The sequence below is a fragment of the Marmota marmota genome, unplaced genomic scaffold (assembly GCF_001458135.2).
Source record: "Marmota marmota marmota unplaced genomic scaffold, marMar, whole genome shotgun sequence".
NCBI classification, from domain to species: Eukaryota; Metazoa; Chordata; class Mammalia; order Rodentia; family Sciuridae; genus Marmota; species Marmota marmota.
The window spans coordinates 23,720,024-23,739,825 of NW_026000026.1; the positions used below are offsets into that span (position 1 = coordinate 23,720,024).

The 19,802-nt window shown below is 43.4% G+C and overlaps 1 protein-coding gene across 2 annotated transcripts; it reads right to left on the reverse strand.

Annotated features, from left to right (window-relative positions):
- Positions 1–9,007: 9,007 nt before the first annotated feature.
- Positions 9,008–17,632, reverse strand: Raly (RALY heterogeneous nuclear ribonucleoprotein). 2 transcript variants are annotated; one of them, XM_015481606.2, is made up of 8 exons: positions 17,368–17,632; positions 15,844–15,916; positions 15,620–15,667; positions 13,491–13,657; positions 12,696–12,809; positions 12,206–12,483; positions 10,653–10,701; positions 9,008–9,372 (listed from the first exon to the last, which is right to left on the reverse strand). In XM_015481606.2, the coding sequence occupies exons 1-7, from the start codon at positions 17,621–17,623 to the stop codon at positions 10,657–10,659; spliced, it is 981 nt and encodes a 326-aa protein (XP_015337092.1). In that variant the 5' UTR covers positions 17,624–17,632; the 3' UTR covers positions 9,008–9,372; positions 10,653–10,656. The 2 variants fall into 2 exon arrangements, with proteins under 2 accessions (XP_015337092.1, XP_015337082.1); XM_015481596.2 differs by lacking the exon at positions 15,620–15,667.
- Between the last annotated feature and the right edge of the window lie 2,170 nt (positions 17,633–19,802).

The window sequence follows — 19,802 nt, forward strand, 5'->3', positions numbered from 1 at the left end:
GAACAGCTTGAGAATAAACAGGTTTCATAATTTCCTAAGGAAACTTCAATGTGCTGATACACATTTTTATCTGCATATAAACATGAAGTCATAGTTCTACTCTTTGGAAAATCCTGTTAATTCCATATCCTTCACCCCCACCTACAGAAAAGCTTAAAGCTTTGCAAGGGTATCCACCAGGTTCTCTTTACACTTCAGGTCCCAGCCTCCTGTGGACAAGATAATGCCCACCTGCTGGCCCACCATGAAGTTAAGCTTTGAGAGCAAGCTTAACTTATATATACCCAGCGTTAAGAGAAGAACAGTACCAAAAAAGCTATAGATGGCTGGGGCCATGGCCCAGTGGCAGAGCACTTGCCTAGCATGTGAGGTACTGGGTTAGATCCTCAGCACCACATAAAAATAAATCATTATTAAATACTTGAATATTTTCAGTTTCAAGTGTACCAAGACAGGTGTTTTTTATTTATTTATTTATTTATTTTACGGCCCAGAATCTGAGCTATTCTTACATACAGAAGTCCTCACTGTTTGCCAGGCTCTGTTCTAGGCACTTTATATTAACTCATTTACATTTCACAGACACCCTTTGAAATAGGTGTATGTTATCTCTCTTTTCTAGATGAGAAAATTGGGACAGGTCAAGCCACTCACCCAAGGTCACAGCTGGTAAATGGTGGAGCCAGGATGTACTTCCAGGCATTTGGGCTTTAGAATATGCTCTTAACCACTCTGGAGTGCTGCCTCTCAGTGTCATGTTCAAAAGTGTCATCTGAGTACCCATAGTAAAGGGCAGTCCCTGTCCTCCAGAGCTTATAGTCTAGTGGAAATGAGAGTAAATTGTCTGCTGTTAGGTATGAGGAGAGTAGTACCCAGGAGGGGCAGTTGAGCAGGTGATTTCTGAGCAGAGCTATGAAGGATAATGGGGGTTATCCAGGGGGAGAAGACATAAGCATTTAAGGGCAAGGAAACATCATGTGTAGAGGCACAGAAGCCAAAGAGCACAAGTCTTTTCAATAGTTCCATGTGGCTTGAGATTAGGAGGTAGATTTTGGAAAGGGAGGTACTAAGCTAGAGAGAAGGGGAAACTATAGAGAAGTATTGCAAAAGTAAGATAGGGAATGGGCAGTGGAGTGAACAAGGTTAGACCCAAGATATATCATGGAAGAAGTTAATAGTTGGGAAGCAGGGAGTAAAGGATGTAGGCATGAGCGACAGGTAGAAAGTAGTGCCATTCCTCAAAATAGGGATTCATAAAGAAAAGCAAAGATGGGCTGGATACAGCAGAGCTCCAATGAGGTCCTTATGGACATCCAAGTGCAGTTGTCTGACGGCCCGTGGGGAAGAATGGAATTAAAAAGATGGAGGTAGAAAAATGTGTACCATGAAAAAGTGAGTGGAGAAGGGCTGGCATAAGAGGAACACCGAGGATTGCACAGTGGAAAACCAGGAAAGAGTGTTGCAGAAATCAAGAGCAGTATTTCAAAGAGTCACTTATGATGAAAGTGGGGATTTATATCATGCTTCCTCCTCCTTCAGGTGACATGAGTTTAGACAATTATTCAACTTCCCAACCTATTACATGGGTTAAGTATCTATCCCTGGGGGATTGTTGTGAAGAGACATAAGATAATGTGATATATGTAAAGAACTTAGCAGAGTACCCAGGGAATGCTTACACACACACATACACACACTCACTCTCCCCCCTCCCTCTCCTAAAAAGCCAAGGAGTATAATTAAGAAGCAGCTGTGGCTGTAGCTCAGTGGCAGAGCACTTGCCTAGTACCTGTGAGAAACTGGGTTTGATCCTCAGCACCACATAAAATAAAGGTTTAAAAATAACACACAAAAGCAGATGTTGGACATATCAGATAACAGACTCCTGGAGGTTTTCATAACCAGGGGGGGACTGAGCATTGTCCCAAGCCTGGCCTTCATCCTCCACCAAAACCTATAGCCAAGGCCTAGGTGGAAGCTATGCTATAGAACTGGTGACTAAAAAATTTCAATAAGAATTTCAGCAGCCTGGCAAACTTTGAGGAACATGTAAAGATGGAAGGAAAGAACCCAGGCCACCCACTATCTGATGATGGACCTGGGTTTCCTGAGTTGGGGAAGGTCTCTAAAGGAAAAATGCAGAAGAGCAATGGGTTGGTCTGAGACTCAGAAGTGATGATCCTTGAGCAGCAGCTTAAGGTGAGCAGACATTTCCCAGGTAAGGCATGTCTCTGGTGCCGCCCTCTGTTGCCTCATACTAATGAGAACATCCACATCTGTATCACTCACTTTGCTGGCTGAGGTGGGTACTGGTAACCTATGACTAAATTCAAAAGGATCTGCTGTGGCAATTAATTCTTTTGGGAACCTGAAGTGGGGGAAATTAATTCCTTGCGGGGAATAAAAGGGAAAGAGGATAAATTAGGACGTGGTGGACTATATGTAATCTGTGAAGCAACAGAAGTTTGAAGGAACCTGGCCAGGTATTAAGAGCAAATGCCAGACTGGTGGCCCACCATGGGGGCATCTCTTGACCTGAGGTAACCAGTGGGGGCTCCATTCCTTGCCACCAAAACTGCCTGGAACATGAAGCACTTGGATGTATTGTGAGGCTGAAGTGGATGGTCTGCATGGAGGCAGGAAAGGGGTGGTGAGAAGGAGGCCAGAGCAAGCAGGAGCACACAACTCACATTCAGGAATTGGGATTTTTGTCCTGATGATGAGTCAGGCAGTAAAAGCTTTTACACAGGGAATGGGCATGTTTCAGTAATAACGTGATCTGGTGATCCTGTGAAGGAATCTGAAGGAGGCTGCTTGGTAACTCCCAAGACCCCTTTCAGAACATAGCTGAAGAGGTACTGCTGACTCCATTGTCTCCTATCTTCCTCATGGAGCACTGAAGGTCTAAGTCAATCCCTCTTGGGCCAGATTCTGCTTTTTGAATTGGGTGTTGCATTCCTTTTGCCATCTGGGGTACCTGGATTAGCCTGCATAGTGAGAGAGGTCTTCTCTTTTGGTTTGTGGTAGTTGAGTCAATGGCAAAAATTAGTCTTAAAGATAATCAGCAGTGATAGCCATATTGCAGGAGGTATGAACAACTGCTCAGAATCTGCAGATATGTGGATTCTATCCCTCTCCCTTTTTTATACACTGAGCTGGGAAAAGTCATTGGTTAAATTGGCCAAGGGGTTCTAGAGCCAAAGCCAGTTTCTGGCAGTTGAGCACTTAAAAGTCACCAGGTCACTTGCCACCAACACATCCTAATTGGCTTAGGCTTTTATCTCTGAGACATCTAAAATCCAAAATAAAAGTGGTACCTAATTGCTAACCATCTGAGTACTCTTGCTTTCCAGTTAATGTCCATTTTCACATGTGTTAGGTATAAGGTATTTGGCCCTGGAAGGTACAAATGCTTGCAAAACTGGCAAAATCTTACTAAGGAGTCATTTTATTTTATTTATTTTTAATACCTTTATTTTATTTATTTTTATGTGGTGCTGAGGATTGAACCCAGGGCCTTGCATGTGCTAGGTGAGTGCTCTACCACTGAGCTACCCCCTCAACCCCTCAATTTTTTTTTGCCACTTTGAGAAGACTTTTACCAAAGACCACATGAAAAGCTTAAGCTACTAAAAACTACCAACTTTTTTGCTTTATTACCCCGAAGACGAAGAAAGCTAGGTAAAGTACAAAATCCTCAGATCCAGCAGGCATAGAAAATATTTCCTTTGCCCTATTTGAAAATGAGCTACACCCCGAAGTCAATAATCTAATTAAGAAATGAGCTAAATTAATAGGACTATTTTGAAACGCTTTCAAATTTAGGATTGTCTAGCTAACATTTGTTCAGAGTGATGATAAACAAGTGATTAAAGAACTGGCTCTCTGAAGGAGGGAACAATATTAAAATAGGCAAATGAAGAATCCTGGCCTGGGACTATAGCTCAGCAGTACAGCATTTACCTTAAGTTCCTGGGTTCCATCCCCAGCATGTGCACACGTACACTCATGTGTACACACATATGCACACACACACACATGCTTTAGTCTGTTTCTGTGTTGTCAGTGTTGTCCATATGCACACGATAAACTTCTACCAAAATACATGAAACAACTATTTAACTGACTTAAGGAAAAGTTAAAACACTTAATAATTAATCGGACGTGTGTGTGTGTGTGTGTGTGTACACATGTACACATATATGAGGCTATAGGTTCAGCCCAGAAGCAGACAAGCAGAATGAGAATGAGGTGCTTGATGGACCTTAGTTGAGAGAAAAGAGTAAAACGGAAACATGTTGACTTAACCTTTTGTTTTTTTAAGTCTCTCTCCTCTGTGATATTTTTGATATTTGCCTGACCTGTTATTGAGCTGAGAATGTGAAGAGCAGCTGCTATGTTTCCTGTGGGAACCATCTTGCTTTGAGATTATGTCTTTGCTTTTATGGCCCTGAGGTCTGGACAGGTGGTCATGGTGAAATTTGGAGACAAGAATGTTTCTATGGCACCTGGACTGCCAGCCTCAGAGTGGGGCCAGGCTCAGCACGGTCCCATCTGTTTTCTCTTAGTCCTGCCTCCTGGGCTAAGGAGGGTTGGAGCCTCCAGGCACTGTGTTCATAGCTACCTAGCCTCTGTATCTGGTGTGTGAGCCAATGCTCCAGATGGGCATTGCCCTTAGTAACTGTCCTGTGTTCCATGTGGGTGCTCAGGATATGCTTTGGTTAGAACGAAAAATAGTAATAAAGACAATGGCTAGTTTTGTTTTCCAAAGCATTTCAAATAGAGTAAAACAGGTAAATGTAAATGGCATAAACTCTCCAGTTTCTTTTTTTCTTTTCTTTTTGGTCGGGGTAGTGGTGGTAATTTGAAACCTTAAAAGGAAATTAAGTTCTGGGTCATTTCTCAATAAAGTTAAAACACTGAAACATCAATTGTTAAGCATAAGTTTAAAATTTGTATTTTTGGCATGTGGTTTTTATATAGTACAAAGAAGCTAAATATATTTGGGTCTTTTAGTAAATGTGTCCCATTCCATATTTTTAAAATGTTAGGACTGAGCACCTTTTTCTAGAAATTATGAAAATTCTACAGAATACTGATTCATAATTTGCTAAGGACTTAAATTCTAATGGGTGGTAACTAAAAATAAGGTGGGAAACAACTCCATATACCAGGCCGTTAACACATGAAGATTATAGATCATGAAGATGCTTTTCAGGGGGAAAAAAAGAGTGGTTCTTCCAGCATGAGAGAAGAAAAGTATGGGAAAAATGACTAGTGGTTGAAGGAAACTCTGGAAGGTCTGTCTGTGGAAGATTAGTCTTGTAAAAGAAATTTTATGTGAGATCCAGTTGGCTAAGTTAGAAGGGAATTACAAGTTTTTGTAAAAATTAGGCATTAATATAAAAGTACACAGATGCAAAACTATGCTTACAAGATTTTCTTAAGGTGTTGATCTGCTCTTAAGAATTACAAGTTTTTCTTTACTTTTTAGATAACTGACCTGGGGGTGGGGAGATTCTATGAGAATTTATTGTGCTTTGTGCCCTTGAAATCTTTTGTCACTTTGACTTCACAATGATTCTTTGATCCTATTTAATCCCTGTGATTTTCTGACAAACTTCCCCACATCAAATTCTAAAACTACACCTTTTCGAACTTGAACTGCTTTGGGATTTCCAGAAGGAAAGTACAATAGAGATGAATTAGGCTTACTTTGATGTGCTTAATCATATAGGCAGCATTGTTGAATAAGAAATGATCTTTACCTTTTTCAGATGTATGGATTTATTAATGTGTGCTCCAAAAATTGTATGATTCCTAGAAATCTGACGTGTCTTGGTATGTCCTATTAGTCATGATTCTAGTTATGTTAAATTACCACAGAGATAAACTCTAACCAGATCATGAGTCATGGCTACCTTAAGTTTTGTTGTTCATAGTTAAATTGAAGTGCTATGTCTTTGTCAAGGAGTTCATGAAAAGGATGAAAAGAACTCTACTAACTTTGGATCTGGTAAGAACTCACAAGTTTTGATGGGTTTATGAAACTGCTGACTACAATCAAACAGTATAATTAAACAAGACTGATGAACTGATGAAAAATAATTATAGGTTTTTACTTTTTAACATTGCTTTTTGTAGTTCACTTTCCAGATTTATGGAAAGTTTCTTTCAAACTATAGTTTACTACAATTTCATAAAATATACTTTTGTAAATGAAAATTCAAACATTCACTTTTTCTCCTCATCTGACCCCTCCAGAATCTGGAAGCTATATTTGAGTATACTTATTTATATGGCAATATGGTTATTTGCATAACTTCAAAAAATTATTCTTTTTATAACAGGATACAATTGGAAATACTGGTTGTCACTAGGATGCCATATTTAAGAATATCCATAGAAACCCTGCCCTCAAGGGTTCCCAGCTTTATAACAAGTGAGTAAAAATCATCACATCCCAAAACCCTCAAGATTATAGGTTAAGGGGCTGGGGTTGTGGCTCAGCAGTAGAGCACTTGGCTAGTGCATGCGAGGCGCTGGGTTCGATCCTCAGCACCACATAAAAATAAATAAAAGGTGTCCAGCTACAACTGTGTGTGTGGGTGTGTGTATTTTTTTTAAGATATGTTAAAAAGATTACAGGGTAAATTACAGGGTATTATAAGTCTGAAGTCTGCCTTGGTTTGGCTTTCTAGTCTCAAGGAGTTTTAAACGTCCAATCTGAAGTTTCTTGTCAAATTTCCAACCAAACTAATTTAAAAACAGCCATGGTTATTATGGCTATTCTTATGCATATTATCAGGCCTACTGTCTATTATGCATATAATAGACCTATTGTGCAAACAAATTGATCTTAATGTGATTACCTTTGGGAAAAAAACTGGGGTGATTATAAACAGAAAAATGTTTCAGAAAAAAAAAAATACAGTACACTTACTAATGATTGTAGCCCTGTTCATTGCTTTTGGGGTTTTTTGTTGTTGTTTTGTAGCTGTACATGGACAGCATGCCTTTATTTTATTTATTTTTATGTGGTGCTGAGGATCAAACCCAGTGCCACAAGCATGCTAGGCAAGAGCTCCGCCACTGAGCTACAGCCCTAGCCCGGCTTTTAAGTTTTTATGATTAGCATAGACTGCACTTGTTTCTGGATTCATCTAGTTTTCTATAATATCTGGCTATAACTCTCCAATTAAGAACAAAAACTGCTCAGTTCCTTAAGCCCTATAAACTGAAGCTGGACAACTCAATGTAAATTTCAAGAGATTAGTCTCGTGCCTTTTGTGCAGGCCATTTCAGGTAAGCTGAACTGGCACTGGGTGAAGACACCTGAAGCTACACTTTGAACCCCCAAGTGCCTAGTGGGCCATATCTAAAATGCCTGATCACAGCCAGGGATATTAAACTACACACCAGATGAGAAAATGACTTCACACTGTGAGCAACTTCTCCGGAGCTGATGGAACAAAAATCCCTACCATAAGACTCTGACCCCACCCTCTTAATTTTTCTTTGCTGATGCTTACCTCTCTAGCTTTGCAGTATGCCAAGAATTTCCCAATAAGTTATTTCTGTGGGTGACCTGATGGAGTGTTGGATCTGTTACGTCAAACCCAGATCTTCATAGTCGTAAGAGATCCTTTAGTCCACACCTCTCGTATGGACCAGGTTAAGTTCAGTGACATCCATAATGCAACCACCTGTTCAAAACTATACTATGGTCTTATAATTTTATAGGGTTAGCATGCCCTGATTTAATTTATCCCATTCCTCTTTTTTTTTTTTTTTTCCTTTTCTAATTGGTGCTTGGGATAGAAGCATAGGCAGGCATCTTACCACTAAGCTACACCCCCAGCCCTAACCCACTGCTGGGATGCTAGATGATAGTACCTAGCTGAACAGGGAAGGGATCAGTTGCTGACACTTCTCATTCCATATAGATAAATACATTGGGTATTGCAAAAATGAATGAACAGACTCTACTTCATTAAAACAGATTTCTCATCTGTCTCTGATCTATTCAATGTAGCTGGTTTGGTTTATGGAGACTGGCTAAGGAGCATAATTCCAAACTCTTGATATGATTCTCTAGTCATAATAGTAGTCATCCTGGTTGTAGCTTCCCAAAGAGTTTTATCTGCATACAGTCATCTGATGAATTTCAATGGTCTCTTTTGGGCTAGAATGGTGAAAACAAAAGAAATGTCTGACTATGAGGACCCTATAACCTATGAGGATGTACTGAGATCAGAAGCTCAAAATAATGGTGACTTAAACAGCAAGAATACCCTAAAGGTTTGGTACACTCTCACCTAAGGGAGAGCCTGACCAAAGGAGGGGAAACAACTTTGAAATGACCAGTCCACCTTTTGTTCTTTGTTTTTGCTTTCTTCACAGGCTTTTTCTGTCCATGTAACCAACTCTGTTTATGGAAACATTCTATTTTATGGAATGAATTATTGCCTAATTTGAAATCAAAATAAAGCCAATTAAGATTATTGGAAAAAAGTAAACTAGAAAAAACACTATGGTGGGTGGTGGGAAATTGCTCAGGAGAGAAGCTGGAGATTGGGAGGCTAGTGAGAAGGCAAAGTCCAAGTGAAAAAACCATGATATGCTAAGGCAGGATAGAGAAGGCAAAGTCGGTAGTAGATTCTAGAATCATTTTAGAGCTGGGAAAGACCAAAGTTAATGAGAAACTGAGGAAAAGATGAGGCCATGATGTACTCCTGGGTAGCAAATGGGTCACAATTACTTGGCACTTTAGCTAGCAAAGAGTACTCCTGGGTACTAGCACATCCAACCCTCTCCAGCAGCCCTACTTGGCCATTCACATCACCATTTTAATTAAGGAAACTAAGGCCCAGATGAATCAGTATTAAGACACCCTAGACAATGTTCCCTGGGAGGGATAAGTGAAGAAGAGTGAATCAGACCCTTTCTAGTGAGCAGAAGGGCCAGGATACTGTGATGAGAAAACACAAACCATCCCATCTTACAGTAGGTTTGGATCCAATCTCTTTATTATCAGGGTCCCCCCCTCCTTGTACCACCCACCCCTCCAAAACTATAGAAAAACCCCAAGCCTGGGCTTGTCCTAGGGAGAGAAGGCAGAGTGTAGGGAACCCCCTGTGCTCTGCCACCTAGCCTGGGCAGTGCAGACAGGGAAGGTGCATGGGGAATGGGTAGACTGGTAACTCCACCTGCAGAGGATGTGACACTGGCTGGGATGTGGGGGTGGGGGGAGAAGTGCCTGCTGCCAGCTTTCCTCTGGCACCCACTACAGGTTGGCATCCATGGGTGGGTGCCCAGCTTGAGGTCTGGGACAGTGATGCCCTTCTGCTGGTGGCCGCTGCTCCTGTCAGGCTGAGAAAGAGACAAAGAAGACACCAAGGCTGAGAGGAAGGGACCCTAGTACTCTTGATCACAGGGGTAGGGAAAACCAACAGGTGGAATGATATCTGCAGACCAAGAGATACCTGCACTTTGGTTCTGACCTCATTTAATTTTCTGGCCATATAGTTATATGGGCAAGTCCTACCCCCTCTCTGTGCTTCCATTTCCTTACCTAACCTGTGAAATAGCTTCACAAGGCAAAATTTAGCCTCCTTTTAAACAAGTTATGGAATTCCAAGAAGAAAGGCTGCACATGAGGCCTTTTCTAAGCTTAACTGTTCTGGAAGTCCTTGTGGTAGAAGTATCCTAAAACATGAATGTGTTATCTATCAAGACACCTCCCTGGGAGCATTAGAGTTTGAGGTCTCCCTTTACCCTAAGCCTGTCTTATTCTGAACATGGCCCCTTAAGAAATGTGTCAGATAGCTGGATGTGACCTAGTTTTCCTGTAGGGTAAGGCAGAGCAGGGCAGTGGACAGCGAGCAGGCTTTAAAGTTACATCCACTGGGTTCCAAGCTAAGATACATCAATTACTATCTTGGGATCTTATAAGATATGTTGTATCTCCCTGCACCCTTCAGTAAGTTTCCACATCTCAACCCTGCAGGGCCAAAGATGTAATCAGACAAAGCAGGTGCACCTACTGTCCCACAGGGCATTCCCCCACACACAACAAGATCAAGCCTAAGCCCCTAAATCTAGCACATAGGATGCTTCACAGTCATCACCCTATGATGATGAACAGTGTTCTTTCCCTACCATGCAGAACTGAACTGCAACATGAGAGAGTCCCTTGGCTTCATCACACTCCAAGGACTGTCACAGTGCTGCACCTCTGCTAAGGCTATTCCCTTGGAGTGGAATGCTTCTCCCTTAATCAGGAGCAGGCTCAGCTACACATTGTTTTTTCCTTTATCTAGACTTCCCACCATTGTCATCCTGCTCATACTTGGTGGCAATTAATCTAGTCTGTATCTTCCTCCACCAGACTAGAAGTTCCTCAAGGGTGGAGACAGGCAACATGGCTCAGAGTGTGCTGAGGGAACCCTTGCTGAATGGGTGTGGCTATGCATGACATCCTGCTTCCTCAGCCTGCCAAGCTCCCACCATAGACTGGTATGGCAAGATGCTGGATGTGAAGGGGCTTTCATTCCTCAACATAGTACTATCCTTCTAGGCCAGCTCCAGGGAAAAGGCATGCCCTCCACTTCACTGTTCCCCTCCCTCTCCCACCTACACGGTCCCCATACCTGCTTACTGCAAGGCCCCATCCTCCGCATCTGTGTCCTGGCTGTGCTCCTGATAGGGAGAAGGCAAGCAGAGACCACATATTACTGACTGCAAGATCTGAGTTCTGCCCTGATTCTACCTATCCAGAAGGTCCTGGGGCCCAGAGCACATTTGGAGAATAGTCAGAAAGGAGGAGGGGCAGCCAAGGGGAATGACTATGGAACCAGCCAATAAGGCTGATGATCCTGGAAGGACAATATGAGAGCCCCCCTCAGCAAAAAAAAGAAACCAGTCATGGGAGCTGTAGAAGTGGCAGGGGGCAACTTCTCTGCATAGAAAGACCTTGGACTAGAGCGAGCCGAGAGCTTTGAAGATTGGTGGGACCTCATCTTTGAAGGCATCTAAATTTTCATTAGGACCCTTAAGGAGACTACTAAGCCCAAGAAAATAATATGAAGTAACAGGCTAGGTTCAAAGAAAAACAAGTCAGGCATGAGGAGGAGCTCTCGACTGTTATGGTCACGAGCCATCTGTCCTCATGCAAGAGCCCAGCAGTGATAAAAAGAAGCTCCAGACCCAGTGAGTAAGTTTGGCCTCCAAGCAGGGCGCGGTGGCACACACCTGAAATCCAAGCTGGTTGGGAGGCCGAGGCAAGAGGATTATGGATTCATGGCAAGCCCCAGCAAGAGCAAGTTGCTAAGCAACTCAGTAGAGACCCTGTCTCTAAATAAAATACAAAATAGGGCTGGGGGTGTGGCTCAACGGTCAAGTGCCCCTGAGTTCAATTCCTAATACAAAAAAAAAAAAAAAGTTTGGGCTCCAAGCCTGGCTTTTACTCCTTATTAACTCCAAGGCCCTGAGGAAGTTACCTGACCCCTCTGAGCCACAGTTTCCTCAAAGGTAAAACAGGGGAACAGTAATACTTTGTACAGTACAGAACTATTGTTAAGAGTAATCAAGTTAGAAAGTATGGACTATAGGGTGTGGTGCTTAATGGGCAATCATTAAGTTAATGAGCAAAAAGTATATAGCAGGTATCTTATATTCTCTGAGTCTGATCTACCCTCCCACTCAATGTAAAATCCTTGTCAATGGCTCCCTAGCCTGAATATTTCCAGTGTAGATAGGAACTAACTCCCTTATGAGACAGCCTGTTTTATGCTCAAGCAGCAAAGGCTTATGGAAAATCTTCATGTGGAACTGATACCCACCTCCCTGTGGCTTCCCCAAGCAACCCCAGTAATGCTCTCTCTCTCTGGAATTCTGAAGGCCATGTATGTGCCCCTTGAGCCAAATTCTCCCTTTCTCTAACCCACAAGGAGAATGGGGGCCAGAACAAGCTTTAGGCTTAGCTGAAATGTCTCTCTGTCCTCAGAGGAACTTAGGACTGACAGTTGAAACAGATAATTGCCTCTGGCTCAATTCTTTCCTCCTCCCCTAAGGACTAGAACCTCCTGGGAAGAAGAGGAGGGTCAACCAGCTCAGAGGTTCCCCATCCCTATTGCCCTTCTGCCACCAGGAGTGCAAGTTCAGTCCCAGCCCCTCCCAGCCATGCCCCTGTCCAAGACCTCACCAATTCTTCCTCGCTATGTGTCAGCAGGCCCTCCTCGTCGCCATCATCTCGAGTTTGGGTTTCTCCCTGGGGCGTGCCTGCCTCAGAAACTGCATCCTCTTGGGGGGCTGGTGGCCGGCTGCTGTTGCCACTATTGCCACTGCTACTGCCACTGCCGCCACTGCCGCCGCCGCCGCCGCCGCCGCCGCCGCCGCCGCCGCCACCGCCACCACTACTACCACCACCACCACCACCACCACCACCGCCGCCGCTGCTGCTGTCATTCTTCTTCTTGCCATCTTGGGGGTTAAGGGTAGAGGAAGAAGGACTAACATTCAGCCTGCAAGAAATGCCTCTGCATAGTAGGTCCAGGTGGACTGGGACCTGCAGGGGTCTGGGAAAGGAGGCCACCCCAGCCTCTCCTCCCTCCACCCCCCAGGTGCACTATATTCCTCATGCTTTGTCCTGTGCACCTGGTCACTGAGCTGGGTGAGAAACCTCAGAGGCTGACCTGGGTTGGCCTTTTGCTCCTCAGCAATTTGCTCCAAGCGGCCCAAAAGGGCATCGATGTTGGACTTGATCTGCGTCAGCTCTGTCTTGATGGTCTGCAGCTCACTGCTCTTCACTAGGAGTGGAAGGTGGACAGGGCTGTCACCTGGGGGCTTGACCCTAACAAAACCCCAGCCCCATTCTATCAGCTAGGAAGGTAATTCCTTTTTTGGTTCTTTTCCTGCCCAGGAAAAAGGCCTCTTCCTGAGGCTGACTACAGGCTATCCCTAGAGTGACCAGCCCATATTTCTCATCCTGGCTGTCTTCCCCTCAGATCTCTTAATTTGAAAGGGACTGGGGATGAGCAGGAATGCAAGTCTGTGGTATGCTCCTGTGCACCTGAGCAAAAACATATCCCCTTGTTGTGTTAGAGGACGGAGCCTGTCTTTCAAGGTGTGAAAGCAGAGTCTTTTGCTATCAGATTTCCTGGGTGCCTGATTACAGTAAATATCAAGAGTGAATGCGAAATATTAAGCCTGTGTACACCTGTCCTTGTTTTTACTAGCAGAAAAAACACCATCTCCTCACTGAGATCCATGCCACAGCACTAGACTCTCTGTGCCCAACCCAAGCCCCCTTCTTAATTGTTAACTTTTCCTCTGAGAAATGCATGAAAATACTCACTTTGTTGTGTTAGAGCAGCAGAACTGCGGGAGATTTGTTCCTTTATCTATTTTCCAATGTAAAAAAATGTGATTCTATTATTTTGCTAATGATAAATATATAAAATATCTAGGAAGAAAATTTAGTTACTCACACTTGATCTTGGCTGAGCCAGTGGTGATGGCTGTAGAACGAGCAAAGAGCTTGACAGGTATGGTAGTTTTGACACGACGGACCAAAGGTACTGTGACCCGGGGTCGCTTCACAGGGACTGCCCTGGGTACTGGCACAGGTGACAGGCGGCCACGGTAGTCAAAAAGCCTGTGAGGGCAAACAGGACAGAGGCTGCAGCATATAGCCTGAGACTATCAGGAGTGGCTGGTGACAGTCTGGGAGGCCTGTGCTACACACCTCTACTGCTCCCAACAAGCCCTGGGGTAAAGAGAAGGGCTTTCTGGTCCTTGACATTTGCTGGGATCCTCACTGTAACTACCTGTCCTGCCAGCCAGGCCAAGTTAGAGTGAAGAAGCAGCAGATGAAAATGTTCATATCCCACCCCAAAAAGGAAAAAACAGCTCCAGCCTTCCCTAGAGTACTCTTGACACCCAGATCTCCCCTACTACATGACCTGGCTTCTCCTCAGTCAACTGCCACCCCAACCTCTAGTCAAAGCTTACAAATCTCAAAGCAGCACAAATCCCCAGTGGGGACAGAAAGGCATGGAAGTGAGGGCTTGAGAGCTTTCCTGAGCCTCAGTTTTTCCACCTGCCTAGAGGGGAAGGCTATACAAATTCGGTGTCTATCCAAGTCTGCTGTGAGGGTACAGGATAAAGAGAATCTGGTTAGAAACACATATTAGAAAGTATTATAGGCAAAAGTCAGGATAGGAGTCCCCCAGCTCAAAACTCAGAAATGAGGCTAGACTCGTAAGTTCTTTTCTGTTTCTGGGCCTCTATAATATATTTCTTGCTCCATTTCAGAGATAGGGAGACCAGGGGCTCAACAGCATATCAAACATGGACAGTTCAATCAGATGCTAGGGCCCTAGACTGTGCTGTTCCCACAAGCACCATCATCTGGCCCTTTCTAGGAGGGCTTCTTTTCCTGCCCCACCAGGCAGAAACAGTAGGATGGGTAGGAGTCTTTCCTACTACATCTACTAACACTGTTCTGTAGTAAACCATAGCCTTGGTACTATTTTCCTAAAGACAGCCATGATACTTGCCATCATTGGGCAATTCAATATCCCATTCCTTAGCACTCCTTTGTTTAGGGAATATCTGCTCTGGGGATAGTAATGGCTGGAAATGAAGAATCTATGGAAATGGACCCACTTCTGAACCCTGCATGTCTACCCCCAAGGGGAGGGGGCGGCTCTGGCCTTGGTCAGCATCACTGAACCACAGAATCCCCAAACTAGAAGGACCCTAAGAGATCACTTGGCACAGCTCATTTCACAGACTGGGAAGATTTGCCCCAAATCCCATAATCCATTCAGTGGCAGAGCTGGAATTAGCACCCAAGTCTTCTGACTTATAGGTTACGGCACTTTACAACACCACAGTGTAACCTGAAATCACTCACAGATGGAAAAAAACAAGGCTCAGAAGGGTTGTGTTCTTCCTGGGCTGCCTGAGGTCGGCAAATTGGAGACAGGGAGGGAAGCAAGGAGGAAAAGAGATTGGGCTACACTTTACCATAACTTCTATTCAAATGTGGCTGGTGCCACTGAAGTGGGAGCCCACAGCTTCAAAGCTGGAGTCTGGGTAGGCTTGGAGTAAAAGGTGGGCCACAGGGGACTAAATTTCAGACCTCCAGAAGGGTCCTATCCTCTTGGCTATAAATATAAGACCAAAAGACTCAGACTAAGCTCTGGATTTCCTTCTGGCTGGTTAGGCACCTCATAGAGGTAGAAACTAAAAAGCAAATTACAAGGGCTACAACTCCCTGCAACTGGCCTGTACCATGTTTGTATTCCAACTAGTTATATTTTTATGTCCCTTGGTTTTACAGTCCCTTCAAGTCACACTGCAGGACTAGGAGGAGGAAAAGTAATCAGTGTGACCCAGTGTGGTGTGACGGTGGGAGCTCTGGCCTGGGCACCTGAAGAACTGGACCCTAGTCCCAGTTCTACCACTGATTTGTGGAGTAACTTTGGGCAAATGCCTGTCCACACTTCTGGACTTTGGCTCCCAACTGAAGGACTGAGTGGGGCTGTACCAGCAATCTCTCAGGACCCTTCCAGCTTGGTTTTATGCCTGGGCACGCCCCTCCCCTGCTCACCTGTCGTAGAAGTCGTCCCGGTAGTAATCATAGCCAAAGCTGTAGCCACTGGGGAAACAAAGGGGAGAGGGCCAGAACTTAGGAATGGCCACTCAGCCTACTCTTCACAGGCCCTCATCTCCAAATGTCTCCCAAGCTCTAGGTTCAGCATTCCATCTCTATCAGCATCTACTCCCTCTGTGGAAAGAGGGACCCACCCCATCCAGATAGACAGAGTGCCCCACCTGTATATGGCAGATGCTGCTCTCTTTAGCCCTTTGGGTCTATTGGGCTTAGGTTCTCCAGCCATGTTGATGTCTGTGAAAAAGGAGAAGGCAAGGTCAAAATATTGGCTTAATAGCAGTGTATCCATACATGTACATACACAGGTATTCATGTGGTTATATGATGTTTACAATGTACTGAGGCATCTAACAAAAGTCTTCACATATTTAGTCCTCAAACTAGGTGCATATTAGATGCATATTCGTATCATATGAATATGCCTGTTTACATATTCATATACATTTCAGACACACACATTCATATTCACAAATCACATGTACATCACATATGTGCATTCTCAAGTATAGTTACATAAACATATAAATCAGGTATATGGGAACATAGACAAATCCTAACATACATTCACATATCTAAGAAAGTCACACAGATAAAATGTGCCCTCTCAAGCACACACAGACTTGACCCCAATATCATATATGTAACTGCCCATATGCAAAGGAGCCAATGCATATTCTCATGAACATCCCATCAAATATCTTTATGGTTAGAACAGTGCATAATACATAAAAACTCAACAAATATTTGGTAAATAAATACATGCATAAGTGCTTACATATTCAAGTATATTTTCACACACACACTAGGACCTATACATACAAAGGTATGTGTCCACATATTCTCCACATGTTCAATTACATCTGTATACTTAGTATTCATGAACACAATGGGATATATATATATATATATATATATATATATACACACACACACATACACACACACATACATACACATATAAAATATATATATTCCTTCTCATACACACATATATAAATAGAAGTATGTACACACACATTAGATACTCCAAGATAGACTATCAGCATGGTCATATTATCACATGTATGTAGTACCAAGGCCAAGGGGACCTGCCCCACTTTGATCTTTTGTTTCAATCCCTCCTCTTGGCTTTCAAAGTTCTAGTCTGAGTCATCTACAGATCAAAATAATAGACTATGCTAGTCCAATATGTCCCCTTCTTTGGAGAATGTGCATTTTTATTGGAACCATAAAGTTTGTTATTGAGAATATAGCTCAGTTGGCAGAGTGCTTGCCTTGCATGCACAAGGCCCTGGGTTCAATCCCTAACACCACCATCACCACCAAAAAAAAAAAAAAAAAAAAGCTTCATTTGTAGTAGGGATAATAGTTTAAAAATAAAGCCATTAAAAAAAAGAAGCTCCAAGAAAGCAGGGACAGGACATAAGTGGTTTTCCAGAGGCTTCTAAAATTGTTTCCTATGGGCATCAATTTTATAATTACTTATTTTATAACTTAAATATAACTTATAATTTTACTTAAATATAATTTATAACTATTGAACTTATAAATCCTCAGAGCAATGAAAGTGTGGTAGGGGATGGGAAAGAGGGCAAAGGGGAAGGGAAAGAGGGCAAAGGGGAAGCGAAAGACAGTAACTACTCTGGAGTTATAAACTGAGCCCTGTGCAGAGAGGCTTAACTTACCCAGGGTCTGCCCAGCCAGCACCCTCCCATTCTCTCCCAGCACAGCTGCCCGGGCATGGCGCTCATTGGCATACTGGACAAAGGCATATCCCTTGTGCACCGAACAGCCGGCCACACGGCCATACTTAGAGAAGATGGTCTCCACATCAGACTTCTTCACCACAGCTGTGTTGAGGTTTCCAATGAAGACCCGAGAGTTGATGGACTTGGGGTCATTCTTGTTGGTTACATTGCTTGTCTGGATTTTCAAGGACATGATGGCAATCTGGAGAGAGAGAAAGAGAGCAACTATGAGACTGTGTCCCAGGGCTGGGCTCAAGGGCTGCTTATGGACACATCCAGACTAAACTGGACTGCTCCTTGCCTTCCTACACAGTTCCATCCCTATTGCATCCAGCCTCCCTGTTTCTGTTATCTTGTTATATTACCAAGAATTACCACATACTGGCTGCTGATCTTATGATGGGTGCTTTAAAATGTTCCCTCATTTGGTACTCACCTAAGTAGAACCACAATATTGTACATGGGAGGAACCTAACCTTTAGAAGTCATCATGCACTTCAGTAGGGCTGAGATTGACAAGTATACCTGATGCAAATTCTTTTAAGCCCACACCTTGTTTACTATTCATCTCAAATGTAACCCCTTTTGGAATCTAAATTTAAAGATGTTCCACAGGTTTCTCCCCTCCGTTCCTTCAATGTAAAACCATAGCAAAGAGGTAATTACAAATAATATTTTCTCTAGAACAAGATCATATGCTCACTCTGATCCAGACATGGACCTAGTGACGATGATGACAACTTTACCATAAATGGAGATGCTGGTGAGATCATTAACTTGACAATAACAGGTGCTCAAACCCAGATGAGTTGGCCCATAAAGCTCATTTCTGTCAGCTTCATCACTTTGTTTCCCAGAGTAAAGGCAATTCAAATACCATAATAAAATGGCATATTTACCTAAAACTGTTTTAAATATTGACACTTTTTTATTCAAATTGTGTTCCATTTGGCTTAGAGATAAGTTTATAAATATTTTCTAGATTTTGGAATGTCTTTTACCCCAAAGGGTCACTCAGCATGGGCTCCAGGGAGAAGAGGAGGAGGTTCAATTTCAGCAGGAAAAGCCTAGAGTTAAGCCTTGGCATTTGTACTTCCCGGACCCATCTTCTGTTCACTGGAACAAGTAGTTTCAACTCATTCTCAATCTCTCCTAAGGCCATTTTCAGAAGGTGTTAAAGCAACCACGCAGAATGTGTAAAAATTCTCGTCAGGCTACCGGCCTATTACCTAATATTTTGGGCAGAGAGGAGGGGTTTTCTTTTCAATGAATTAGAAAAGAATGTAAGCTGGGAAAATATGTTTATCTTGTATCCTACTCCAGTAAGAGACCCCTTATTTCTCCTAAATGCTCCCCGCCTAGAAATTAGCATGTTCTGACCAGCAGGTGGCTCTGTTTACAAGAAAATCTAACAGAGAATTTCATTCTGAGGAAGAAACATGCCCAGTGGTAGGTTTGCTATTGCAAACTCAAATGAATACACTGGGGTTGGGGTGCACCATTCTTAAACAAGGGACAGGGGCGATGGAGGTGAGGCAGTGCCATCACTGCTACTGATATAAAGGAACTAGTGCCAGTTTTGGAATTGACATGGAAAAGACAGAATCTTGTTTCTCAGTGTACTTTTACATCCAATCATCAACATTCATAAAGCAATGAGGGAGAGGGAGAGAGGGAGAGAGAGACATGATGGTACAGAGATCTGTTGATGACTGCTGACTGCCATTGACCTGGCAAGGATATGACAGCTGTGGGTTTCCTCAGACCTCTGCCAGAACTCTCTAACACCACTGAGCAGGAAGCATTTGCTGCACACCCATGTTAGGTACTATGGAGGTTCAGTACTTACACATTCACTGTTGAGCAATCTTTCAGGTTTGGTCCCTACTCAGTCTTTTCTCTTACACCTGGGGTTTGGGCAATGTGCATAAAAGAACTCTGCAAGCTGTCAAGTCCTTTATAAGATCTAGTAAATATTTTGACTACAGGTACTTTATTCTAATGCTGCTACTTGTGGGCTCATTCTTGATTAGGAGATCAAGGTCAGATAGGAGCACATTCTCTATCTTGCACGTGTGGCTGCTCTAGGTGAGAAATTTGCAGGGCCAAGGAGAAATGCCCACCTGGAGCATGCTGTAGGTACCCAACCCCTGAGTCTCCCATTTAAATAGCCCTCATTTTTAAAGGCAAAAAAACCCTTGGAGGGCAGGCTATGCTGCTGCTAGATAGACTCCCTAAGCCTGAGAGTATAGATTTCTCTGGGATTGTAGAAAAAAATGTCCATGAGGCATCTCAAATGAGAGATGGAGCTGGGAGTAGGAAATAAAAAGGAGGTGGGCCCAATACTGGGTCTCCCTGTCAGGTTTAGTGCA